A 21,611-nucleotide genomic window follows, 5' to 3' on the forward strand; every position below is an offset into this window, starting at 1 on the left:
CTCCGCTTTTGAATTTCCTATCTAGGTTGGTCATAACTTCCCTTCCAAGGAGTAAGCGTCTTTTAATTTCATGGTTGCAGTCACCATCAGCAGTGATTTTGGAGCCCCCAAAAATAAAGTCTGACACTGTTTCCACTGTTTCCCATCTATTTCCCATGAAGTGATGGGACCGGATGCCATGATCTTCGTTTTCTGAATGTTGAGCTTTAAGCCACCTTTTTCACTCTCTTTCACTTTCATCAAGAGGCTTTTTAGTTCCTCTTCACTTTCTGCCATAAGGGTGGTGTCATCTGCATATCTGAGGTTATTGATATTTCTCCTGGAAATCTTGATTCCAGCTTGTGCTTCTTCCAGTCGTTTTTCTCATGATGTACTCTACATATAAGTTAAATAAGCAGGGTGACAATATACAGCCTTGACGTACTCCTTTTCCTATTTGGAACCAGTCTGTTGTTCCATGTCCAATTCTAACTGTTGCTTCTTGACCTGCATACAAATTTCCCAAGAGGCAGGTCAGGTGGTCTGGTATTCCAATCTCTTTCAGAATTTTCCACAGTTTATTGTGATCCACACATTCAAAGGCTTTGGCATAGTCAATAAAGCAGAAATAGATGTTTTTCTGGAACTCTCTTCCTTTTCCCATGATCCAGCAGATGTTGGCAATTTGATTTCTGGTTCCTCTGCCTTTTCTAAAACCAGCTTGAACATCAGGAAGTTCATGGTTCATGTATTGCTGAAGCCTGGCTTGGAGAATTTTGAGCATTACTTTACTAGCATGTGAGATGAGTGCAATTGTGCCGTAGTTTGAGCATTCTTTGGCATTGCCTTTCTTTGGGATTGGAATGAAAACTGACCTTTTCCAGTCCTGTGGCCACTGCTGAGTTTTCCAAATGTGCTGGCATTTTGAGTGCAGCACTTTCACAGCATCATATTTCAGGATTTGAAATAGCTCAACTGGAATTCCATCACCTCCACTAGCTTTGTTCGTAGTGATGCTTTCTAAGGCCCACTTGACTTCACATTCCAGGATGTCTGGCTATGCATGATTTATAAACTATATTATTACAGTAGAATTTGAATTATCCACATATCACACACATTGAGTTGTGCTCAAAAGAAAGTTTGAAAAAGATTACTTTAGCCTGTAGCAAAGAAGTCAAAAACAATACAGGTGCAAAGTATTTTTCCCAGTATGTGAAGGCAGTGACCCAGCCAGCATTTCAAAGTTTCAAACAATTAAGTTTCCAGGATCCCAGGACATTTAACCTTTTAGCTCTGCTATAGAATAAATGTGGTTTCAATACAAATGAATAGACCATTGATCTATTTTTTTGAAAAAGCAAACATCACAAGCTTGGACTATTTCAAAAATCTATGAAGTTTTCTTTTTCAAGACCATGAATTCATACATAGAACTGAGTGTGATTCATAACTAGAACTGAGTGTCCAAATAACCTGTGAGAGTTTTTAAATAGACTTGATTGAGCCACACCTAGAGACTCTGGGTTGCAAAGAGTCGGACACAACTGAAGTGACTTAGCACACACAAGTACAATCTCAGAATTAGCAATGGTCACAATCTACTGTTCCTGCTAATTAATAAGGAAGTAATACTTAAATAAAATAAAATTTTAAAAAGATACAAATTTTAAAATTAAAAACAAATTATACCATGTGTGTCTTTGATAAACAACACAATCATTACAATATTACATGTGTAATTTCCAAATGGAAAATACCGTGGACCAATTTTCCCATGTGTAGGAGCAACTCAAAATACAGATCAACATTTATATGTTCCCCTCTCACACATAATTAGTGGTTTAAATACTAAGAATATTAAAATGTGGTAGGTTGTCTTCAAAATATATGTAGTGAATTTAGAAGATATATGGTTCATACTGATTTAGATGTTTTCATTAGAAAATTGCAGGGGAACTAATTTTATTTATTGCTCTATATAATTAAATAAGATATTTTGCAGGTTATAGAATTTTTCAAATTAGTGGGTTTTTTTTTTACTAAGTTAAATTTGTCATTAGTAAGTTTATTTAGATATGCCCATAAGATTATATTTCCTTCTCTACCAAGTTTTTTTAAATTGATTTATTTATTTTAACTGGAGTGTTTTTATTTCAGTTTTGATCTATAGTCTATTTTTATTCAAGTTTTGATGAGAAATACAGTCATATACATCTATAACTTGATTTAGAGGACGGGAATTGTGGATTATAGTTAAACAGTCTTAGATAATGGAATTCAGAGAACACATCAGATTTCTGACAGCATTATTATTAAAGGTATCTTAGTAATAATAGTCGTTATTATTATTATTAGACATAGTACAAATTCAATTAAAATATTTTCTTTTTTAAACAGGCAAGAAATAACCATCAAAACATATGATAATTCCATACCAAGTAAGAATTAAAATTATATTTGAAAATAATTTTAGGGAAAATGACTGGTCTCTTCTATTCCATGTGATAAAGTGTAAAAAACCCTGAGTTTTTGTTAAAATCTAAGAGAAGCATGAATATTGGTATGTGTGTGTGTGTTTAAAGTATTTCTATAGTCAGAAAGAAAAAAGTTGACAGTTCATGTGTTGAACAGCTAAAACTTTAGGAAATTTCTTAATATATTGAGTTGAAATCCACCTGCACTGCTACAAATTTTATCCATTGAGTCTAGTTATTCCCTCAGGAAACAAAGAAGTCTCTGACATTATAATTAAGAGCATGGACTCTTGAGCCAAACTATCTGTGCTTGAATCTTAACTCTTATGCTAAATTTATGATTTGGGGGCAAGTAATTTAACCTCTCTAGGTGCTTTATTTTTCTACATCTGTACAATGGAGTCAATCATAAATAATATTAACTAATTCAAAATGTTGCAGTGACTAAGACTTGATATATATAAAGTGCTTAAAACACAGTCCAGCATATACTAAGTGCTATGTATGTGTTAGCAGTTGCAGCTATCTTATTACTACTATTACTACTACTCTTTTATGTAACAGCTCTTTAAATATTTGAGTATAATGATCACATCTCTTGTTAATCTCCAGAAGAACTATCTAAACGATCCCACTTTTCTTCCTTTGATAGCTTCCAGATGGCTTGATCCTCCTGATCACTCTATTCTGGGTGCCCTCAAATGTGTACATGCCCTTTCTCTTTTGTTTTTTTTTAATTAATTTTTTAAATTTATTTATTTTAATTGAAGACTAAATACTTTACAATATTGTATTGGTTTTGCCATACATTGACTTTAATCCGCCATGGGTGTACATGTGTTCCCCATCCTGAACCCCCTCCCACCTCCCTCCCCATCCCATCCCTCTGGGTCATCCCAGTGCACCAGCCGCAAGCACCCTGTATCATGCATCGAACCTGGATTGGCGATTCATTACACATATAATAATACACATGTTTCAATGCCATAAGGGTGTCAGAACTGAATGAAGCATTTGGGTCTGTGGCCTTAGTTTTTATGGCTTGGGATGTCATTGAGGTTAGAGGAGGAGTAACCTAAGCACTTAATAAATTGAGACATTTAGCCAATGCTCTGTTAATAGCTACTATGCTATTGTGCTATTAATAGCTATTATGGGGACTGTAGAAGAAGTCATATGCTCTGCAATCTAAACAAAATGAAGGTAGTGGAGATGATGAAGATGTTTGGAAGGAAAAAGTTAATCTTTATATTCCATTCCTATTCTTTGTATTACTGTAACTATTATTTTCATTAATTTTTTAAATTGGAGGATAATTGCTATACAATGTTCTGTTAGTTTCTGCTGCGTGGCAACATGAATCAGATATAAATATACATATCAGATAAGTTCAGTTCAGTTCAGTAACTCAGTCATGTCAGACTCTTTGCAAACCCATGAATTGCAACACACCAGGCCGCCCTGTCCATCACCAACTCCCGGAGTTCACTCAAACATGTGCATTGAGTCACTGATGCCATCCAGCCATCTCATCTTCTGTTGTCCCTTTCTCCTCCTGCCCCCAATCCCTCCCAACATCAGAGTCTTTTCCAATGAGTCAACTCTTCGCATGAAATGTCCAAAGTATTGGAGTTTCAGCTTCAGGATCAGTCCCTCCAATGAACACAAAGGACTGATCTCCTTTAGGATGGACTGGTTGGATCTCCTTGCAGTCCGAGGGACTCTCAAGAGTCTTCTCCAACACCACAGTTCAAAAGCATCAATTCCTCGGCACTCAGCTTTCTTCACAGTCCAACTCTCACATCCATATATGACCAATAGAAAAACCATAGCTTTCACTAGATGGTCCTTTGCTGGCAAAGTAATGTCTCTGCTTTTGAATATGCTATCTAGGTTGGTCATAACTTTCCTTCCAAGGAGTAAGTGTCTTCTAATTTCTTGGCTGCAATCACCATCTGCAGTGATTTTGGAGCCCCCCAAAAAATAAAGTCTGAGACTGTTTCCACTGTTTCCCGATCTATTTCCCATGAAGTGATGGGGCAAGAGCCATGATCTTAGTTTTCTGAATGTTAAGCTTTAAGCCAACTTTTTCATTCTCCTCTTTCACTTTCATCAAGAGGCTTCTTAATTCCTCTTCACTTTCTGCCATAAGGGTGGTGTCATCTGGATATCTGAGGTTACTGATATTTCCCCTGGCAATCTTGATTCCAGCTTGTGCTTCTTCCAGCCCAGCGTTTCTCATAATGTTCTCTACATATAACTTAAATAATCAGGGTAACAATATACACCTTGACGTGCTCCTTTTTCTATTTGGAACCAGTCTGTTGTTCCATGTCCAGTTCTAACTGTTGCTTCCTGATCTGCATATAGGTTTCTCAAGAGGCAGGTCAGGTGGTCTGGTATTCCCATCTCTTTCAGAATTTTCCACAATTTATTGTGACCCACACAGTCAAAGGCTTTAGCACAGTCAATAAAACAGAAATAGATGTTTTTCTGGAACTCTCTTCCTTTTTCCATGATCCAGCAGATGTTGAAAATTTGATCTCTGGTTCCTCTGTCTTTCCTATAACCAGCTTGAACATCTGGAAGTTCACGGTTCACACATTGCTGAAGCCTGGCTTGGAGAATTTTGAGCATTACTTTACTAGCATGTGAGATGAGTGCAATTGTGCCGTAGTTTGAGCATTCTTTGGCATTGCCTTTCTTCGGGATTGGAATGAAAACTGACCTTTTCCAGTCCTGTGGCCACTGCTGAGTTTTCCACATTTGCTGGCATTATAAGTGCAGCTCTTTCACAGCATCATCTTCCAGGATTTGAAATAGCTCAACTGGAATTCCATCACCTCCACTAGCTTTGTTCATAGTGATGCTTTCTAAGGCCCACTTGACTTCACATTCCAGGATATCTGGCTCTAAGTGAGTGATCACACCATCATGATTATCTGTGTCATGAAGATCTTTTTTGTACAGTTCATTTGTGTATTCTTGCCCCCTCTTCTTAATATCTTCTGCTTCTGTTAGGTCCGTACCATTTCTGTCCTTTATCGAGCCTATCTTTGCATGAAATGTTCCCCTGGTATCTCTAATTTTCTTGAAGGGATCTCTAGTCTTCCCCATTCTGTTGTTTTCCTCTATTTTTTTGCACTGACCGCTGAGGAAAGTTTTCTTATCTCTCCTTGCTATTCTTTGGAACTCTGCATTCTGATGCTTATATCTTTCTTTTCTCCTTTGCTTTTCACTTCCCTTATTTTCACAGCTATTTGTAAGGCCTCCTCAGACAGCCATTTTGCTTTTTTGCACTTATTTTCCATTGCGTTGGTTTTCATCCCTGTCTCCTGTACAATGTCATGAATGTCCATCCATAGTTGATCAGGTACTCTATCTATCAGATCTAGTCCCTGAAATCTATTTCTCATTTCCACTGTATAATCATAAGGGATTTGATTTAGGTCATATCTGAATGGTCTAGTGGTTTTCCCTACTTTTCTTCGATTTAAGTCTGAATTTGGCAATAAGGAGTTTATTATCAGAGCTTCTCCATCTTTGGCTGCAAAGAATATAATCAATCTGATTTCTGTCTTGGCCATCTGGTTATGTCCATGTGTAGAGTCTTCTCTTGTGTTGTTGAAAGAAGGTATTTGCTATGACCTGTGCGTTTTCTTGGCAAAACTCTATTAACCTTTGCCCTACTTCATTCCATATTCCAAGGCCAAATTTGCCTGTTACCCTAGGTATTTCTTGACTTTCTACTTTTGCATTCTAGTCCCCTATAATGAAAAGGATATCTTTTTGGGGTGTTAGTTCTAAAAAGTCTTGGAGGTCTTCATAGAACCATTCGACTTCAGCTTCTTCAGCATTACCGGTTGGGTCATAGACTTGGATTACTGTGATATTGAATGGTTTGCCTTGGAAATGAACAGAGATCATTCTGTCATTTTTGAGATTGCATCCAAGTACTGCATTTCGGACTCTTTTGTTGAACATGATGGCTACTGCATTTCTTCTAAGAGATTCCTGTTCACAGTAGTAGATATAATGGTCATCTGAGTTAAATTCATCCATTCCAGTCCTTTTTAGTTTGCTGATTCCTAGAATGTCGATATTCACTCTTGCCATCTCCTGTTTGATGACTTCCAATTTGCCTTGATTCATGGAGCTAACATTCCAGGTTCCTATGCAATATTGCTCTTTACAGCATCGAACCTTGCTTCTATCACCAGTCACATCTGCAACTGGGTATTGTTTTTGCTTTGGCTTCATCCCTTCATTCTTTCTGGAGTTATTTCTCCACTGATCTCCAGTAGCATATTGGGCATCTACCAAACTGGGGAGTTCCTCTTTCAGTATCCTATCATTTTGCCTTTTCAAACTGTTCATAGGGTTCTCAAGGCAAGAATACTGAAGTGGTTTGCCATTCCCTTCTTCAGTGGACCACATTCTGTCAGACCTCTCCACCATGACCCACCGGTCTTGGGTGGCCCCACACGGCATGGCTTAGTTTCATTGAGTTAGACAAGGCTGTGGTCTGTGTGATCAGATTGGCTAGTTTTCTGTGATTCTGATTTCAGTGTGTCTGCCCTCTTATGCCCTCTCACCACATCTACCATCTTATTTGGGTTTCTCTTATCTTGGACATGGGGTATCTCTTCACGGCTGCTCCAGCAAAGTGCAGCCGCTGCTCCTCACCTTGGACGTGGAGTAGCTCCTCTTGGCCCGGCATATATACTCTCCCTATTGAGCCTCCCCCAACTCCCCCATCCCACCCCTTCTGGCATCACAGAGCACCGAGCTGAGCTCCCTGTGTTATACAGCAGCTTCCCATTAGCTATCTATTTTACACATAGTAGTACATGTATTGGTTTAATCTAGAAAATAAAATTACAAATGTCATTTTAAACTTAATTTGGTTCTAAATGGACTAATAATTTTTTATTTTTTCTTAACTGGCATGCAAGTAAACTATAAACTCTAGGAGGGGGGAACTATATTTTGAGTTATAATTTAGTTTAAATTAAACTATATTTCTTGCTCAGCAATATTTCAGAACTGATCAAAGTCTGGCTGTTAGCTGCAAAATTGTTTCTTTTCCTCTCTCATTTCAGTCAGTGAATCAAGCAAAAAAATACGGAATCAACAATACTTAACTATAACATTTCCCAAATCATCCCAGCCAGGTGGAAATAAGAGATTAAGACCTTCAGAAATACAAGTCACAGTTCCTGTGAGTACCGACAAGATCATTTTTAACTAAATATAATATGTTACAATGCATACATACAAATGAAATACATAATTTGAATTTTGATATCTTTAGGATGGAGATATTTTAGGTGTATAATTCCCTGTATAGCAGATTGTCCCCAACTGTTTCTTATTGAACTTTTATTTATATGTGTTCCTCCATTTCAAAGGCATTTTAAAGCTCATTGGCTAGGTAAGCTGGAGAATGTAATACTGAAACTGGTGGGATCTCTGAGGCAATGTTTACCAGCTGCAAAAACATATAAAATTTGAGTCTTAGGAGCCAATCTTGAGGTTTCAGGGCCTTTACATTTTCTTTAATCTAGCATTCAAATACTAGATACTTGGAGATTCCAGTTTTCTATTGCTTTTACAAAATGGAGTTATTCTTACAAGTAACCAAAATAAAAGTTAGCTTACAGAGGTCACCCATAGTTATAGCAAAATATGTTTTAAAAGCATCTCCCAAAGCAGATCAATAGTCAATGCATTTATTCAAGGGCCATTTATTTACATCTATTGAGATCCAAGTTTTGTGCTTCTCTTCATGGTCTTCCTTTCATTCCATATAACAATGGAAGAAATATAAGAACTAAATGTAAAATTAGTCTATATGGTCACTGTGACAACCAGCCTTGACAAATGTTTGGACAGAAATAAAAAAAATAATAATTATAATATGCTACTGGAGAAGGCAATGGCACCCCACTCAAGTACTTTTGCCTGGAAAATCCCATGGACAGAGGAGCCTGGTAGGCTGCAGTCCATGGGGTCGCTAGAGTTGGACACGACTGAGCGACTTCACTTTCACTTTTCACTTTCATGCATTGGAGAAGGAAATGGCAACCCACTCCAGTGTTCTTGCCTGGAGAATCCCAGGGACGGGGAACTCTGGTGGGCTGCCGTCGATGGGGTCGCACAGAGTCGGACACGACTGAAGCGACTTAGCAGCAGCAGCAACTGCTACACTAATTAATGAGAATAAGACACTTGTTTTATTTTATGTATTTATTTTCAGCAGTGCTTCACAGCAGAGATATTAGGCTCTCAATTTGGTAAGAAAATCTTGAAAGTATAAGTAGAAATCAGGCTAACCCAGAAGCCTGCAGAATTGTAAACTATCGTAAGAATTATCATGACACACTTCAAGAGTATCAGCTTATTTTTTTTTTTTTTTATCTATTTTGGGGCAGAAGGGTACATGAAATGTTTCAAAATATCTCTCTCATGTAGGAGTTCTAAAGGAATTTATTACCTATTGTGAGGCCAGGTCCTGAAGTGTCATGAATCATTGTGGACCCCTTCTTATCTTAGTAGGAATCGCTGAAGATATTCTGAGGTTCTTCTTAAATTCATTTTATTTCCAAAGTGGAGTTTTCTCACACACACATACACACACACACAGAATGTTGAAACAGAAACAAGACACAATCTAAATATATGGTCATAGAAAAGCTAGACTATTTGTTTCAATATAAAAAAGATATAACTCATTTAAAAACTTATTATTCTAACCATTTTTTTCAGAGACATGATAAAAGAAATTTAGATGAACTTCAGAAGCCAGCTCATATATGGATAAGGCATTCTTTAAGGAAAAAATTTCAAAGTCCATCTATTAATTTAATCGTCAGGAGACAGGCCTCATTCAGACATCCTTATACTCATATAACCCATTCTAAAAAGGCAGAATCTAAAAAGTACAAAGATGACAAAAAAGAAACAGCTTTGAAGAAAATTTCCAAGAAAGATACAGGCCCACATGAAGTAGATGAGAAACCTAAAAGAAGAAATAAAGCAGATAAAACTCCATCAAAATCATCACATGGAAGTCAACTATCTAAGAAGTCAAAGTCCAAATCAGAAACAAACCCAGAATCCAAAGATTCTATATCAGTTTCAATAAAGCATCAAAAAAAAGAAAAGAGATATTCAAAAGATTCCAAGGAGATGGATTTTGAATCCACAAGTACGAAGAAGTACTCTAAGAGCTCAAAGAATAATTCTGATGCCATATCAGAGACTTGCTCAAAAAATAGTTCAAATGTGGGTTTAATGGTGCATTTAGGGGAATCGGATGCTGAATCCATGGAATTTGATATGTGGTTAAAGAATTTTTCACAGAATAATTCAAAGAAGCCAACAAAGAAGGATGCAAAAAAAGATGCAAAGGGGAAGGGCTCTGATGCTGAATCTGTAGATTCAAAAGATGCAAAGAAAGATAAGAAGGGTGCAACAAAAGACACCAAGAAAGGTGCAAAGAAGGATACAGAGTCTACTGATGCAGAATCTGGAGACTCAAAGGATGCAAAGAAAGGCAAGAAAGAGTCAAAGAAAGATAAGAAAAAGGATGCTAAGAAGGATGCTGCATCTGATGCAGAATCTGGAGACTTAAAGGATGCAAAGAAGGATTCGAAAAAGGGCAAGAAAGATTCAAAGAAAGATAATAAGAAAAAGGATGCTAAGAAAGATGCAGAGTCTACTGATGCAGAATCTGGTGACTCAAAGGATGCAAAGAAAGATTCAAAAAAGGGCAAGAAAGATTCAAAGAAAGATGATAAGAAAAAGGATGCCAAGAAAGATGCAGAGTCTACTGATGCAGAATCTGGAGACTCAAAGAATGCAAAGAAAGATTCGAAAAAGGGCAAGAAAGATGATAAGAAAAAGGATGCCAAGAAGGATGCTGTGTCTACTGATGCTGATTCTGAATCTGAAGGGGATGCAAAAAAGAGTAAAAAAGATTCAAAGAAAGATAAGAAAGATTTAAAGAAAGATGACAAAAAAAAGCCTGCAATGAAGTCCAAAGAGTCTACTGAAACTGAGTCTGATTGGGAGTCAAAGAAGGTTAAGCGAGATTCAAAGAAAGACACCAAGAAGACTGCAAAGAAGGCCACAGAGTCTAGTGGTGCTGAATCTGATGTGTCTTCCAAAAGATACCTAAAGAAGACTGAAATGTTCAAAAGTTCAGATGCTGAATCTGAAGAGTCTCTATTTAAACCTGGGTCTAAAAAGAGAGTTGATGAATCAGATGCCACATCTACAGATTCAAAGAAGGATGCAGTGGAACCAAAAAGAGGAATCAAAATGCCATCCCGGAGGACTACATTCAAAGAAAAAGGAAAAAAAATAGGTACAGGTAGAGTTCCTCCATCAAGAGAAAGACCACCACTACCTCCTTGTGAGCCTATACTGCCATCACCTAGAGTCAAACGTCTCTGTCGGTGCCAGATGCCTCCTCCACCTCCAAAGCCAAGATACGCTCCTTTGGTATGTTTGCTTCTGTTTTATTTTTAGAGAAAATTGGATTAAAAATGAAAAATATATTTTAAATTTTGAATTCATATTTTCTCTGCAGATTAGTTCTCTTTTACTGGAATATTGACAATTTTGAGACTCACAGATGAGAAAAGATAGAGTACTTCCACAGGACCCAAAAGAGTTGCAAAATAAATGTCAAAAAGTTAAGACTAGTATTTAGATTGGAGCAGAGAGAACTGGCTTGGGTTTTAAGAAACTTTTCATAATTATTTGTAAAAATGATCATATTACAAATGTGTTTAACTGTCCCACACTTATGAAAGAACAAAAAGGAAAATGGCTAAAATTTTTAAGGGGCATGGTTTAGTAGGATATAAATACATTTCCTAGGAAGTTGCTGAATATGGTAAAAACTCAACCAAATTCAGACACAGCAAGATAGAAACATAACATACTAGGATTCAGATATGCAAAAAGCATATTTAATTATTTAATTTTTAACCATATCTTTATGAGTTGTCACTAGTACTGATAATTGGGGGGCGGGGGGGAGTATTTTCAAGGTTGATCCAATCTCTTTGGATCTGTAATTTTAAAGTTTTCTATTGTTCTCCTACAGTGGATCTCCCTTTAAATCCCCCTTCCTTTAAAACATGGCTGTAAAGGGATGCTTAGTTAAACATCTCACTTTGGATGGAAGGTCTGCTCTTCCCATTCTTGTCCTCCCTTGTTGGCTCTCTGATCTTTGGTTGAGATGTGATTCATTTGCATGGTTTCTGGGCATCAGTCTGTGTTTCCTTTGCTTTCCCACAGTGTTAATTGACTATTCTCAGCATGGTAGGTTTCATGTTCTCTGTCCTGCTAAATTCAGAACATCTGTAAATATGGCTGGGATTGGACCTTATATTTAATTAATTTTCCCCCACCCTTTCTTCCTCACCCTCTCTGTCCCCCCATTCTTGTTCTTATCTTTTAAAGGGCTTCCATTTCCTCTTCTGAATGGTGGGAATCTCACTTTACATTGTATTCCAAGTTTTTTCTACCCTTGGTTTATTTATAATAAAACTTTATGTATTGATTCCCATTTGCTCTTCATATATTTTACATTTGTGGGAGAGATTAATTAATCCATATTATTTCTTTCAAAAAAGGCTGATTTTAAGTCCATTTTTCTCCTGGCAGACTCAAAATGTCAGCTTTGTGACAAAGCTGGTTAACGACCCCATTGTTTAAAGGCTCATTCTAAGTCAACGGGCAGATAACCAGTAAAGCAACAAAATTTTTAAGGAATAAAAATATATTGGTGGATAATTTTAAGGCAATTGAGAAAAAGAGACCCTTGAAAAGCTGAACTCTCTTCCAAAAGTAGTTTTTATGAAAAATATGTACACTTATATGTGGAATTTAAAACCAAAACAAATGAACAAACAACAAAAACTGACTTATAAAGCGAACAAATTGGTGGTCACCATAGTGGAGACAGATGTGAAGATAAGTGAAATAGGTGAGGAAGATTAAGAGATATAAAATTCTAGTTATAAAATAAATGTCATAGTGATTACTGTATACTGTAAGGAATATAATCAATAATATCATAATAACTTTGGTGATAAATGGTAACTAGACTTGTGATTGTTTCATAATGTATAAAAATATCAAATCACTATGTAGAATACATGAAACTGATATAATATTGTAAGTAAATTTCAATAAAAATTCTAAATAAAAATTGTTAAATTAAAAAATATGTAAAATATAAGAAATATAACAAAATCCTTGAGTCTGAGGATTAATTTTAATTGTAAAAAAAAAACTTTCAGGATATGTTCCGGCCTTGCATATATTCATATCATCACTGTAATAAGCTTAAATTTGTATAGCTACCATCTAATCAGGCTCTTCCATCCCTACCACTTTGCTAAAAGTGCTCTTTCCAAGATTACGAAATATGTTCTTGTAGTCACACATACTGAGCTCTCTTCTCTCCTCATGTTACTCTATAGTCCAGCAGCATTTAAACCAACCTCTTCTTTCACAAAACACTTAGTTAACTTGACTCTATCCTATCCATACTCACAGAAAACTAGTCAATCTGATCACACTAGGACCACAGCCTTATCTAACTCAATGAAACTAAGCCATGCCCGTGGGGCAACCCAAAATGGGCGGGTCATGGTGGAGAGATCTGACAGAATGGTCCACTGGAGAAGGGAATGGCAAACCACTTCAGTATTCTTGCCTTGAGAATCCCATTAACAGTGTGAAAAGGCAAAATGATAGGATACTGAAGGAGAAACTCCCCAGGTCAGTGGGTGCCCAATATGCTACTGGAGATCAGTGGAGAAATGGCTCCAGAAAGGATGAAGGGATGGAGCCAAGACAAAAACAATACCCAGCTGTGGATGTGACTGGTGATAGAAGCAAGGTCCAATGCTGTAAATAGCAATACTGCATAGGAACCTGGAATGTCAGGTCCATGAATCAAGGCAAATTGGAAGTGGTCAAACAAGAAATGGCAAGAGTGAATGTCAACATTCTAGGAATCAGCGAACTGAAATGGACTGGAATGGGTGAATTTCAATCAGATGACCATTATATCTACTACTGTGGGCAGGAATCCCTCAGAAGAAATGGAGTGGCCATCATGGTCAACAAAAGAATCCGAAATGCAGTACTTGGATGCAATCTCAAAAACGAAAGAAGGCTCTCTGTTCATTTCCAAGGCAAACCATTCAATATCACAGTAATCCAAGTCTATGCCCCAATGAGTAATGCTGAAGAAGCTGAAATTGAACGGTTCTATGAAGACCTACAAGTCCTTTTAGAACTAACACCCAAAAAGATGTCCTTTTCATTATAGGGGACTGGAATGCAAAAGTAGGAAGTCAAGAAACACCTGGAGTAACAGGCAAATTTGGCCTTGGAATATGGAATGAAGCAGGGCAAAGACTAATACAGTTTTGCCAAGAAAATGCACTGGTCATAACAAACACCCTCTTCCAACAACACAAGAGAAGACTCTATACATGGACATCACCAGATGGTCAACACTGAAATCAGATTGATTATATTCTTTGTAGCCAAAATGGAGAAGCTCTATACAGTCAGCAAAAAAAAGACCAGGAGCTGACTGTGGCTCAGACCATGAACTCCTTATTGCCAAATTCAGACTTAAATAGAAGAAAGTAGGGAAAACCACTAGACCATTCAGGTATGACCTAAATCAAATCCCTTATGATTATACAGTGGAAGTGAGAAATAGATTTAAGGGCCTAGATGTGATAGATAGAGTGCCTGATGAACTATGGAATGAGGTTCGTGACATTGTACAGGAGACAGGGATCAAGACCATCCTCATGGAAAAGAAAAGCGAAAAAGCAAAATGGCTGTCTGAGGAGGCCTTACAAATAGCTGTGAAAAGAAGAGAAGCAAAAAACAAAGGAGAAAAAGAAAGATATAAGCATCTGAAAGCGGAGTTCCAAAGAATAGCAAGAAGAGATAAGAAAGCCTTCCTCAGCGATCAATGCAAAGAAATAGAGGAAAACAACAGAATGGGAAAGACTAGAGATCTCTTCAAGAAAATCAGAGATACCAAAGGAACATTTCATGCAAACATGGGCTCGACAAAGGACAGAAATGGTATGGACCTCAAAGAAGCAGAAGATATTAAGAAGAGGAGGCAAGAATACACAGAAGAACTGTACAAAAAAGATCTTCACGACCCAGATAATCACGATGGTGTGATCACTGACCTAGAGCCAGACATTCTGGAATGTGAAGTCAAATGGGCCTTAGAAAGCATCACTACGAACAAAGCTATTGGAGGTGATGGAATTCCAGTTGAGCTATTCCAAATCCTGAAAGATGATGCTGTGAAACTGCTGCACTCAATATGCCAGCAAATGTGGAAAACTCAGCAGTGGCCACAGGACTGGAAAAGCTCAGTTTTCATTCCAATCCCAAAGAATGCTCAAACTACGGCACAACTGCACTCATCTCACATGCTAGTAAAGTAATGCTCAAAATTCTCCAAGCCAGGCTTCAGCAATATGTGAACCATGAACTTCCTGATGTTCAAGCTGGTTTTAGGAAAGGCAGAGGAATCAGAGATCAAATTGCCAACATCTGCTGGATCATGGAAAAAACAAGAGAGTTCCAGAAAAGCATCTATTTCTGCTTTATTGACTATGCCAAGGCTTTTGACTGTGTGGATCACAATAAACTGTGGAAAATTCTGAAAGAGATGGGAATACCAGACTACCTGATCTGCCTCTTAAGAAGTTTGTATGCAGGTCAGGAAGCAACAGTTAGAACTGGACATGGAACAACAGACTGGTTCCAAATAGGAAAAGGAGTTCGTCAAGGCTGTATATTGTCACCCTGCTTATTTAACTTCTATGCAGAGTACATCATGAGAAACTCTGGGCTGGATGAAGCACAAGCTGAAATCAAGATTGCCAGGAGAAATATCAATAACCTCAGATATGCAGATGACACCACCCTTATGGCAGAAAGTGAAGAGGAACTACAAAGCCTCTTGATGAAAGTGAAAGTGGAGAGTGAAAAAGGTGGCTTAAAGCTCAACATTCAGAAAACGAAGATCATGGCATCCGGTCCCATCACTTCATGGGAAATAGATGGGAAAACAGTGGAAACAGTGTCAGACTTTATTTTTCTGGGCTCCAAAATCACTACAGATGATGACTGCAGCCATGAAATTAAAAGACGCTTACTCCTTGAAAGGAAAGTTATGACCAACCTAGACAGCATATTCAAAAGCAGATGCATTACTTTGCCAACAAACGTTTGTCTAGTCAAGGCTATGGTTTTTCCTGTGGTCATGTATGGATGTGAGAGTTGGACTGTGAAGAAGGCTGAGCGCTGAAGAATTGATGCTTTTGAACTGTGGTGTTGGAGAAGACTCTTGAGAGTCCCTTGCACTGCAAGGAGATCCAACCAGTCCATTCTGAAGGAGATCAGCCTTGGGATTTCTTTGGAAGGAATGATGCTAAAGCTGAAACTCCAGTACTTTGGCCACCTCATGCGAAAAGTTGACTCATTTGAAAAGACTCTGATTCTGCGAGGGATTGGGGGAAAGAAGCGAAGGGGATGACAGAGGACAAGATGGCTGAATGGCTCGATGGACGTGAGTCTGAGTGAACTCTGGGAGTTGGTGATGGACAGGTAGGCCTGGTGTGCTGCAATTCATGATGTCGCAAACCGTCGGACACGACTGACCTGATCTGATCTGATCTGATCCTATCCTGTTCTTTCTACTTACTGGTAGCTTTCCACCACCTTTATTATATCTTACACTTCCTCACCTTTAATGTTAGAATGATCTAAGACTTGGTCCTGGACCTTCTCTCTAAAATTCTCCTTTGGTAAGTTCATCCAATTTAATAGTTTTAAATGTCTTTTATGTACTGATTACTCCTAAAGTAACATAACCAACTTTAGTCTTTCCAATGAGTTCCAAATTCTAAACACCTCCTTGGAAGTTTCAGTGTAGATTCTAGTGGACATCTCAAATTTAGTATATATGAATAACACTCTTAACCAATTTCAAAACCTAATCCTTCCCAGTATTCTCCATCTTAGTAGTAAATGGCACTGCCATCCACCCATTTAATCTTTTAAAATCTGGATATCATCTATGATTCTGCTCTTTTCCTTATCCCCCATATGTGGTCAATCACTAAAACTTGTCTACCTTACCTCCAAAATATATCCTGAATCAGTCCACTTCTTCCATCTCAATTACTACTACCTAAATGGTCCCAATATTCATCATAATCTTTGCTGAAGTACTGCAAGAGTCTTGCTGCCTCTACTGTCCACTGCTTAAAACACTAACGGTTTCCCTTTACATTCATAATAAACTCAGGCTTCTTACCCTGGCTTTCAATGCTTAAATTATCCATCCTCATCTATTTTCTACCTTCATCTTGAATCAGTTTGCCATTTTATTTTTTGACCTACCCAAACTACTATTATTTTTGCTTCTCATATATATTAAGATTGCTCTCTTGCCAAGTTTTTGCATATACTGTTCCCTCTGCTTGGAATTCTTCTCCCCAGTTTTTGCATGACTAGTCCTTCTCATCATTTGGTTTTTCAACTTAAATATTATTTTTTTGGAGAAGACGTCCCTGATTTACTATATCTTATGTTATCCCCTCCCACAACTGTCCAGTTACTCTTCTAACCCAGAATCTTACTTTATTTTTCTTCATAGAATATTGCTGCTGTTGTTGCTGTTTTTTAGTTGCTACATCATGTCTGACTTTTTGCAACCCTATGGGCTATAGTCTGCCAAATTCCTCTGTCCATGGGATTTCCCAGGCAAGAATACTGGTGTGAGTTGTCATTTCCTTCTCCAGGAAATCTTCCTGACCCAAGGACTAAACTTCTGTCTCCTGCTTGGCTGGCAGATTCTTTACCACTGAGCCACCTGGGAAGCTCCCTGAGAATACAAACAGTCAAAATACCACACAAACTTTCCATCTTTATGTTCTCTCCTCATCTACTTTATTCTTGAGAACTGGAATTGCAGGTGTGTGGAAAAGTATTTGATAAATTTCAGCATTTACTTAAGATGAAAACACCAATTTAAAAAGGAATAGAGAATTTCCTTATCTTGATAATAGCTATCTAACAAAGACTGAAAGGAAACAGTAAATTCTCAAGATACATTTTCTTGAAGATCAAGAATAAGATTATAGTTCATTAGAAGCATCTTAATTATTTTTCTTTCACAATCCTTCTTGGATCCTTTTGACTCAGTATACATCTAAAATCTGACCACTTGTGAACCATATTGTACCAGCCAGGTCCTCATCACTATTATCTCTCTCCTTTACTACTGCAGTAGCCTCCTAAGATATCTCTTGCTTCTAATCTTTCCTCTTCATATCCTCAACATGGATTCAATTTATTGAACATCATTTAATTGATAAAGTGTATTAAAATGTATACTTAGAATTAACAAAGTTAAATTAAACCTAATGAAACAAAACTTGAGAACAACAACAAACTCTAGTACTTAATTTCACTCAGAATGAATGTCAAAATGCTTACAATTGCCAATAAGATCCTAGATAATCTGACTTGCTGTTCTCTCTGATCTCACCTTTTCATCAGTCTGATGAAACCATACTGGCATCCTTCCATACATCCCAGGAATAAGACTTTGCATAGATCCACACTTCAACCTAGAATCTTATTTCTTCAGATTTCCATGTGGTTAATTCTCTCTTCAAATATTTGCTCAAATATCAATTTTTCAATGAGGTTAATTTAATCATATAATTTTAAATTGTAACAATCCCCACTACTGCATACTAGTCCTCAAGTCATCTATTTCTTTTCCTATGAAATTTGCTACCTTGCACTATGTAATTTACTTATTTATTATGTTTATTTTGTGTATTTTTTGGTAAAAGGTAAGCTCTGTGAATACAAAAACTCTTTACTTATATGTCCAAGAGAGTGGCTGGCATTCAATATTAATTTAATAAATCAATTTATTTGTCATTTATTAGAAATTAGCAAGAAATGAATGAAATAATTGCTGGGCATTTTTAAAACTCCAGATGGTACTAGATAGTATGAAATTTTAGTCTGCCAGTTTATGAATTAACTTACACTCATTCACTCATTCAATCAGGGTGAATAAGTGATATAGGAACTGGATTATGAAAGATAAGAAAGATTTTTGAAAGGCAAAGGCAATGGTAGAAGTTTCTAATCAAGTATACCCAGCTAGTTAATACCAAAACCAGTGTATGAAATTGCATCATGAAATGGAATATGAGTATGACATTGAAAATATTAACTGAAGGAAGAAACAAAGTTTCCAGACCAGGAGGCAGAAAAAATGGTTGATGGGAGTGACACAGAGTTGGAAACAGGCATAGTAAGCATAATGCAAGGCTATGGGGCTTAAATCGGCAATAGAAAATTGTGATACCTCTACTACAGTTTCAAGTTTTTTTGTTTTTTTTTAAGAAATGCTAAACTATAAATAAATGGAAGATGAACAAAGTACTGATTTGTTCCATGATGAATCTTTGATTTAAAAAAAATTCTATAGTTTCAAGATATTTATTTTTACCTGTTATATAACTGTGTTGATACACTGCTGCTTTGCTCTGCTCTAAGTGTGCAACTAATCTACCCTTTCCATTCACTCACCATTAGTTTTGATGTCTTCTCGCTGACGTCTGATTGTCAAGAATAAGCTCTAATTCCATGATCTGCCTTCCTTAGGCAAATTTCCATTTTCTGAACACTGTCAAAACTCTTTTATGTATGGAAAAAATTCTGCTACTACTCTCTGAATAGTGAATAAATGAATAAATACACCATTATCCCTGAAGCCTCAAAAGTTCCAAGTAAGATATATATATATATATATATATATATATATATATATATATATATACATATACATACATACACACACACACACACACATATATATATATATATATATATATATATATATATATATATATATACACACACACACACACACACCCCATTAATTCACTGCTGATGGCAAAAGAGGAACAAGACAAACTGGTTAAATTTATTCTAGACCTATATGGGACTATGTAGGAAGAGTCACAAATGGGATGGTACTATTTGATTCAGTAATCCCATTAATAAAAACGTACTGTAATTAAAACAAGTCAGCAGAAGGAAAAAAAACAAAAACAAAAACCTCTGGGCATAGAGATGATAATTGCAATACTGTCTATAGGACAAAAAATTTGGAATTAAACTAAATGTAGAAAATTTAAAAAATTGGCATACTAAAATATAAAACATAGTATTTATTCATTGGAATACTAGTTGTGAGACCTTGAGTTTAGAGGGGAAAGTTTATACTATAATGTTAAGGAAGAATATAAAGGAAAATACTATAGGTTTGCAACTAGATGAAATTTGCAACTACTGTACAAACACTAGACAATAATGTGCAAATGTGGAAACAGTTGTATTAATGTGGTGGAATTTAGAGAGACTATCAGTATTTAAAATGTATTTTTGTGTTTTTATATTATCAGCTTTTGAAGCCCTAGTCCATTAAAGTAGTTGTGTTCATAATGTAACATTCCTTAGGACTTGGTTCCTACACAAATGCTGGTGGTTGGACTAGTATTCAGTACTTCACATCTTGAAGTGAACATTAGGATCATGCAGAGAAATTATTAAACATGCTATTTCTGACCCCATCTCAGGCTTTTAATGCTAACTCTAGGGTGGGATTCAAGGATCTACATTTTTAATAAGAAAACATAAAAATTATATCCAACTTTGCCTCCACTTGTCTGTTTTATTGTGGTCTTTAACACACCAGGAACTCTCTATAATTACTAGCTTCTTTTTAATGCTACCATTTATTTTAATTTTTTTCTACTTTATTCCTCAGCCTGAAGCAAAATGGATTCATAAGCTGCTTTAAAGAACAACTGAGCACTTCATTTCACAGAATGGCCTTACCACAGTTAACAATAGCTACTCTCAAATGAGCATTTCTACTTCTGTGGAACTGTAATAAATAAAAACAAGTCTTCTGTGAGCACAAGGAGTTGATTTTTTTACATGTAATTTATAAAGGTGATGTATAGAGGTGTATGATTTATTTACTAAAAGCCTGATCTACTCAAGACAAAGGTTTGCAGCATTTTACATCACTTCACTTTAGAAGCTACTTCTGTGTTCAGGTTGTAACAGCAATGTTCTTTGGGATTCTCTTACATGTTCTGTTAAATTTCTGTTTTACTTTATATTTAGAAAAAAAAAAATAAGGAAAATGGAAAGAACCAGATCTTTCACACCATTAAAATAAACAGAGATATATGTAGATTATAATCCCCACCACCCACATACATAAAAATATTCCAAATGCTATCATTTATCTTTAGAAATTATCTCTTTAGTTTATTATTTTTTAATGATAAACTGCAAGTGACCATAGGAGGATAAAATATGCTTATCAATCATTATACAAATTCCTATGAATATGCTTTTCATATTCCTTCTGGATGTGGAAGGAAAGATACATGCATGCATCCATGCATGCATATAGACATACAATTACACTGCATATCTTGTAGTTGCTCTTTCTTCCTGACTTTGCTCTTTCAAACCCGACTTTAGACCATCTTTAGAAATGCATTTTGAGAGGCGGTCCTAAGATGGCAGAGGAATAGGATGGGGAGACCACTTTCTCCCCAACAAATTCATCAAAAGAACATTTGAACGCTGAGCAAATTTCACAAAACAACTTCTGAATGCCAGTAGAGGACATCAGGCACCCAGAAAAATAATCCCATTGTCTTCAAAAGGAGATAGGAAAATATAGAAAAGATAAAAAGAGAGACAAAAGAGGTAGGGACGGAGGTCCATCCCGGGAAGGGAGTCTTAAAAAAGAGAGAAGTTTCCAAACACCAGGAAACACTCTCACTGGCGAGTCTGGCAAGCCTTGAAGCCTCAGAGGGCAACATAACCGGGAGGAAAAATAAATAATTAAAACCCACAGATTACATGCCCAGTGCCCAATGGTAACTCCCAAGGGAGAAGCAGTGCAGACACCTGCATCCTTCACTAGCAAGCGGGGGCTGGGCAGGGAGGCGTGGGCTGCAT

General features: G+C 36.7%; 1 protein-coding gene across 1 annotated transcript in view; it reads left to right on the top strand.

Annotated features, from left to right (window-relative positions):
• The window catches only part of CYLC1 (cylicin 1), a 132,324-nt gene extending 111,774 nt beyond the window's left edge, over positions 1–20,550 (top strand). The window contains exons 3-6 of the mRNA XM_027535406.1: positions 2,380–2,420; positions 7,559–7,677; positions 9,225–10,964; positions 20,395–20,550. Of these exons, the coding sequence (XP_027391207.1) occupies positions 2,380–2,420; positions 7,559–7,677; positions 9,225–10,964; positions 20,395–20,427 (1,933 nt within the window). The 3' untranslated portion in view covers positions 20,428–20,550. The remainder of the gene's footprint in view (positions 1–2,379; positions 2,421–7,558; positions 7,678–9,224; positions 10,965–20,394) is intronic.
• The last annotated feature ends 1,061 nt before the right edge of the window (positions 20,551–21,611 follow it).

Source organism: Bos indicus x Bos taurus, chromosome X (genome assembly GCF_003369695.1).
Source record: "Bos indicus x Bos taurus breed Angus x Brahman F1 hybrid chromosome X, Bos_hybrid_MaternalHap_v2.0, whole genome shotgun sequence".
Lineage (NCBI taxonomy): Eukaryota > Metazoa > Chordata > Mammalia > Artiodactyla > Bovidae > Bos > Bos indicus x Bos taurus.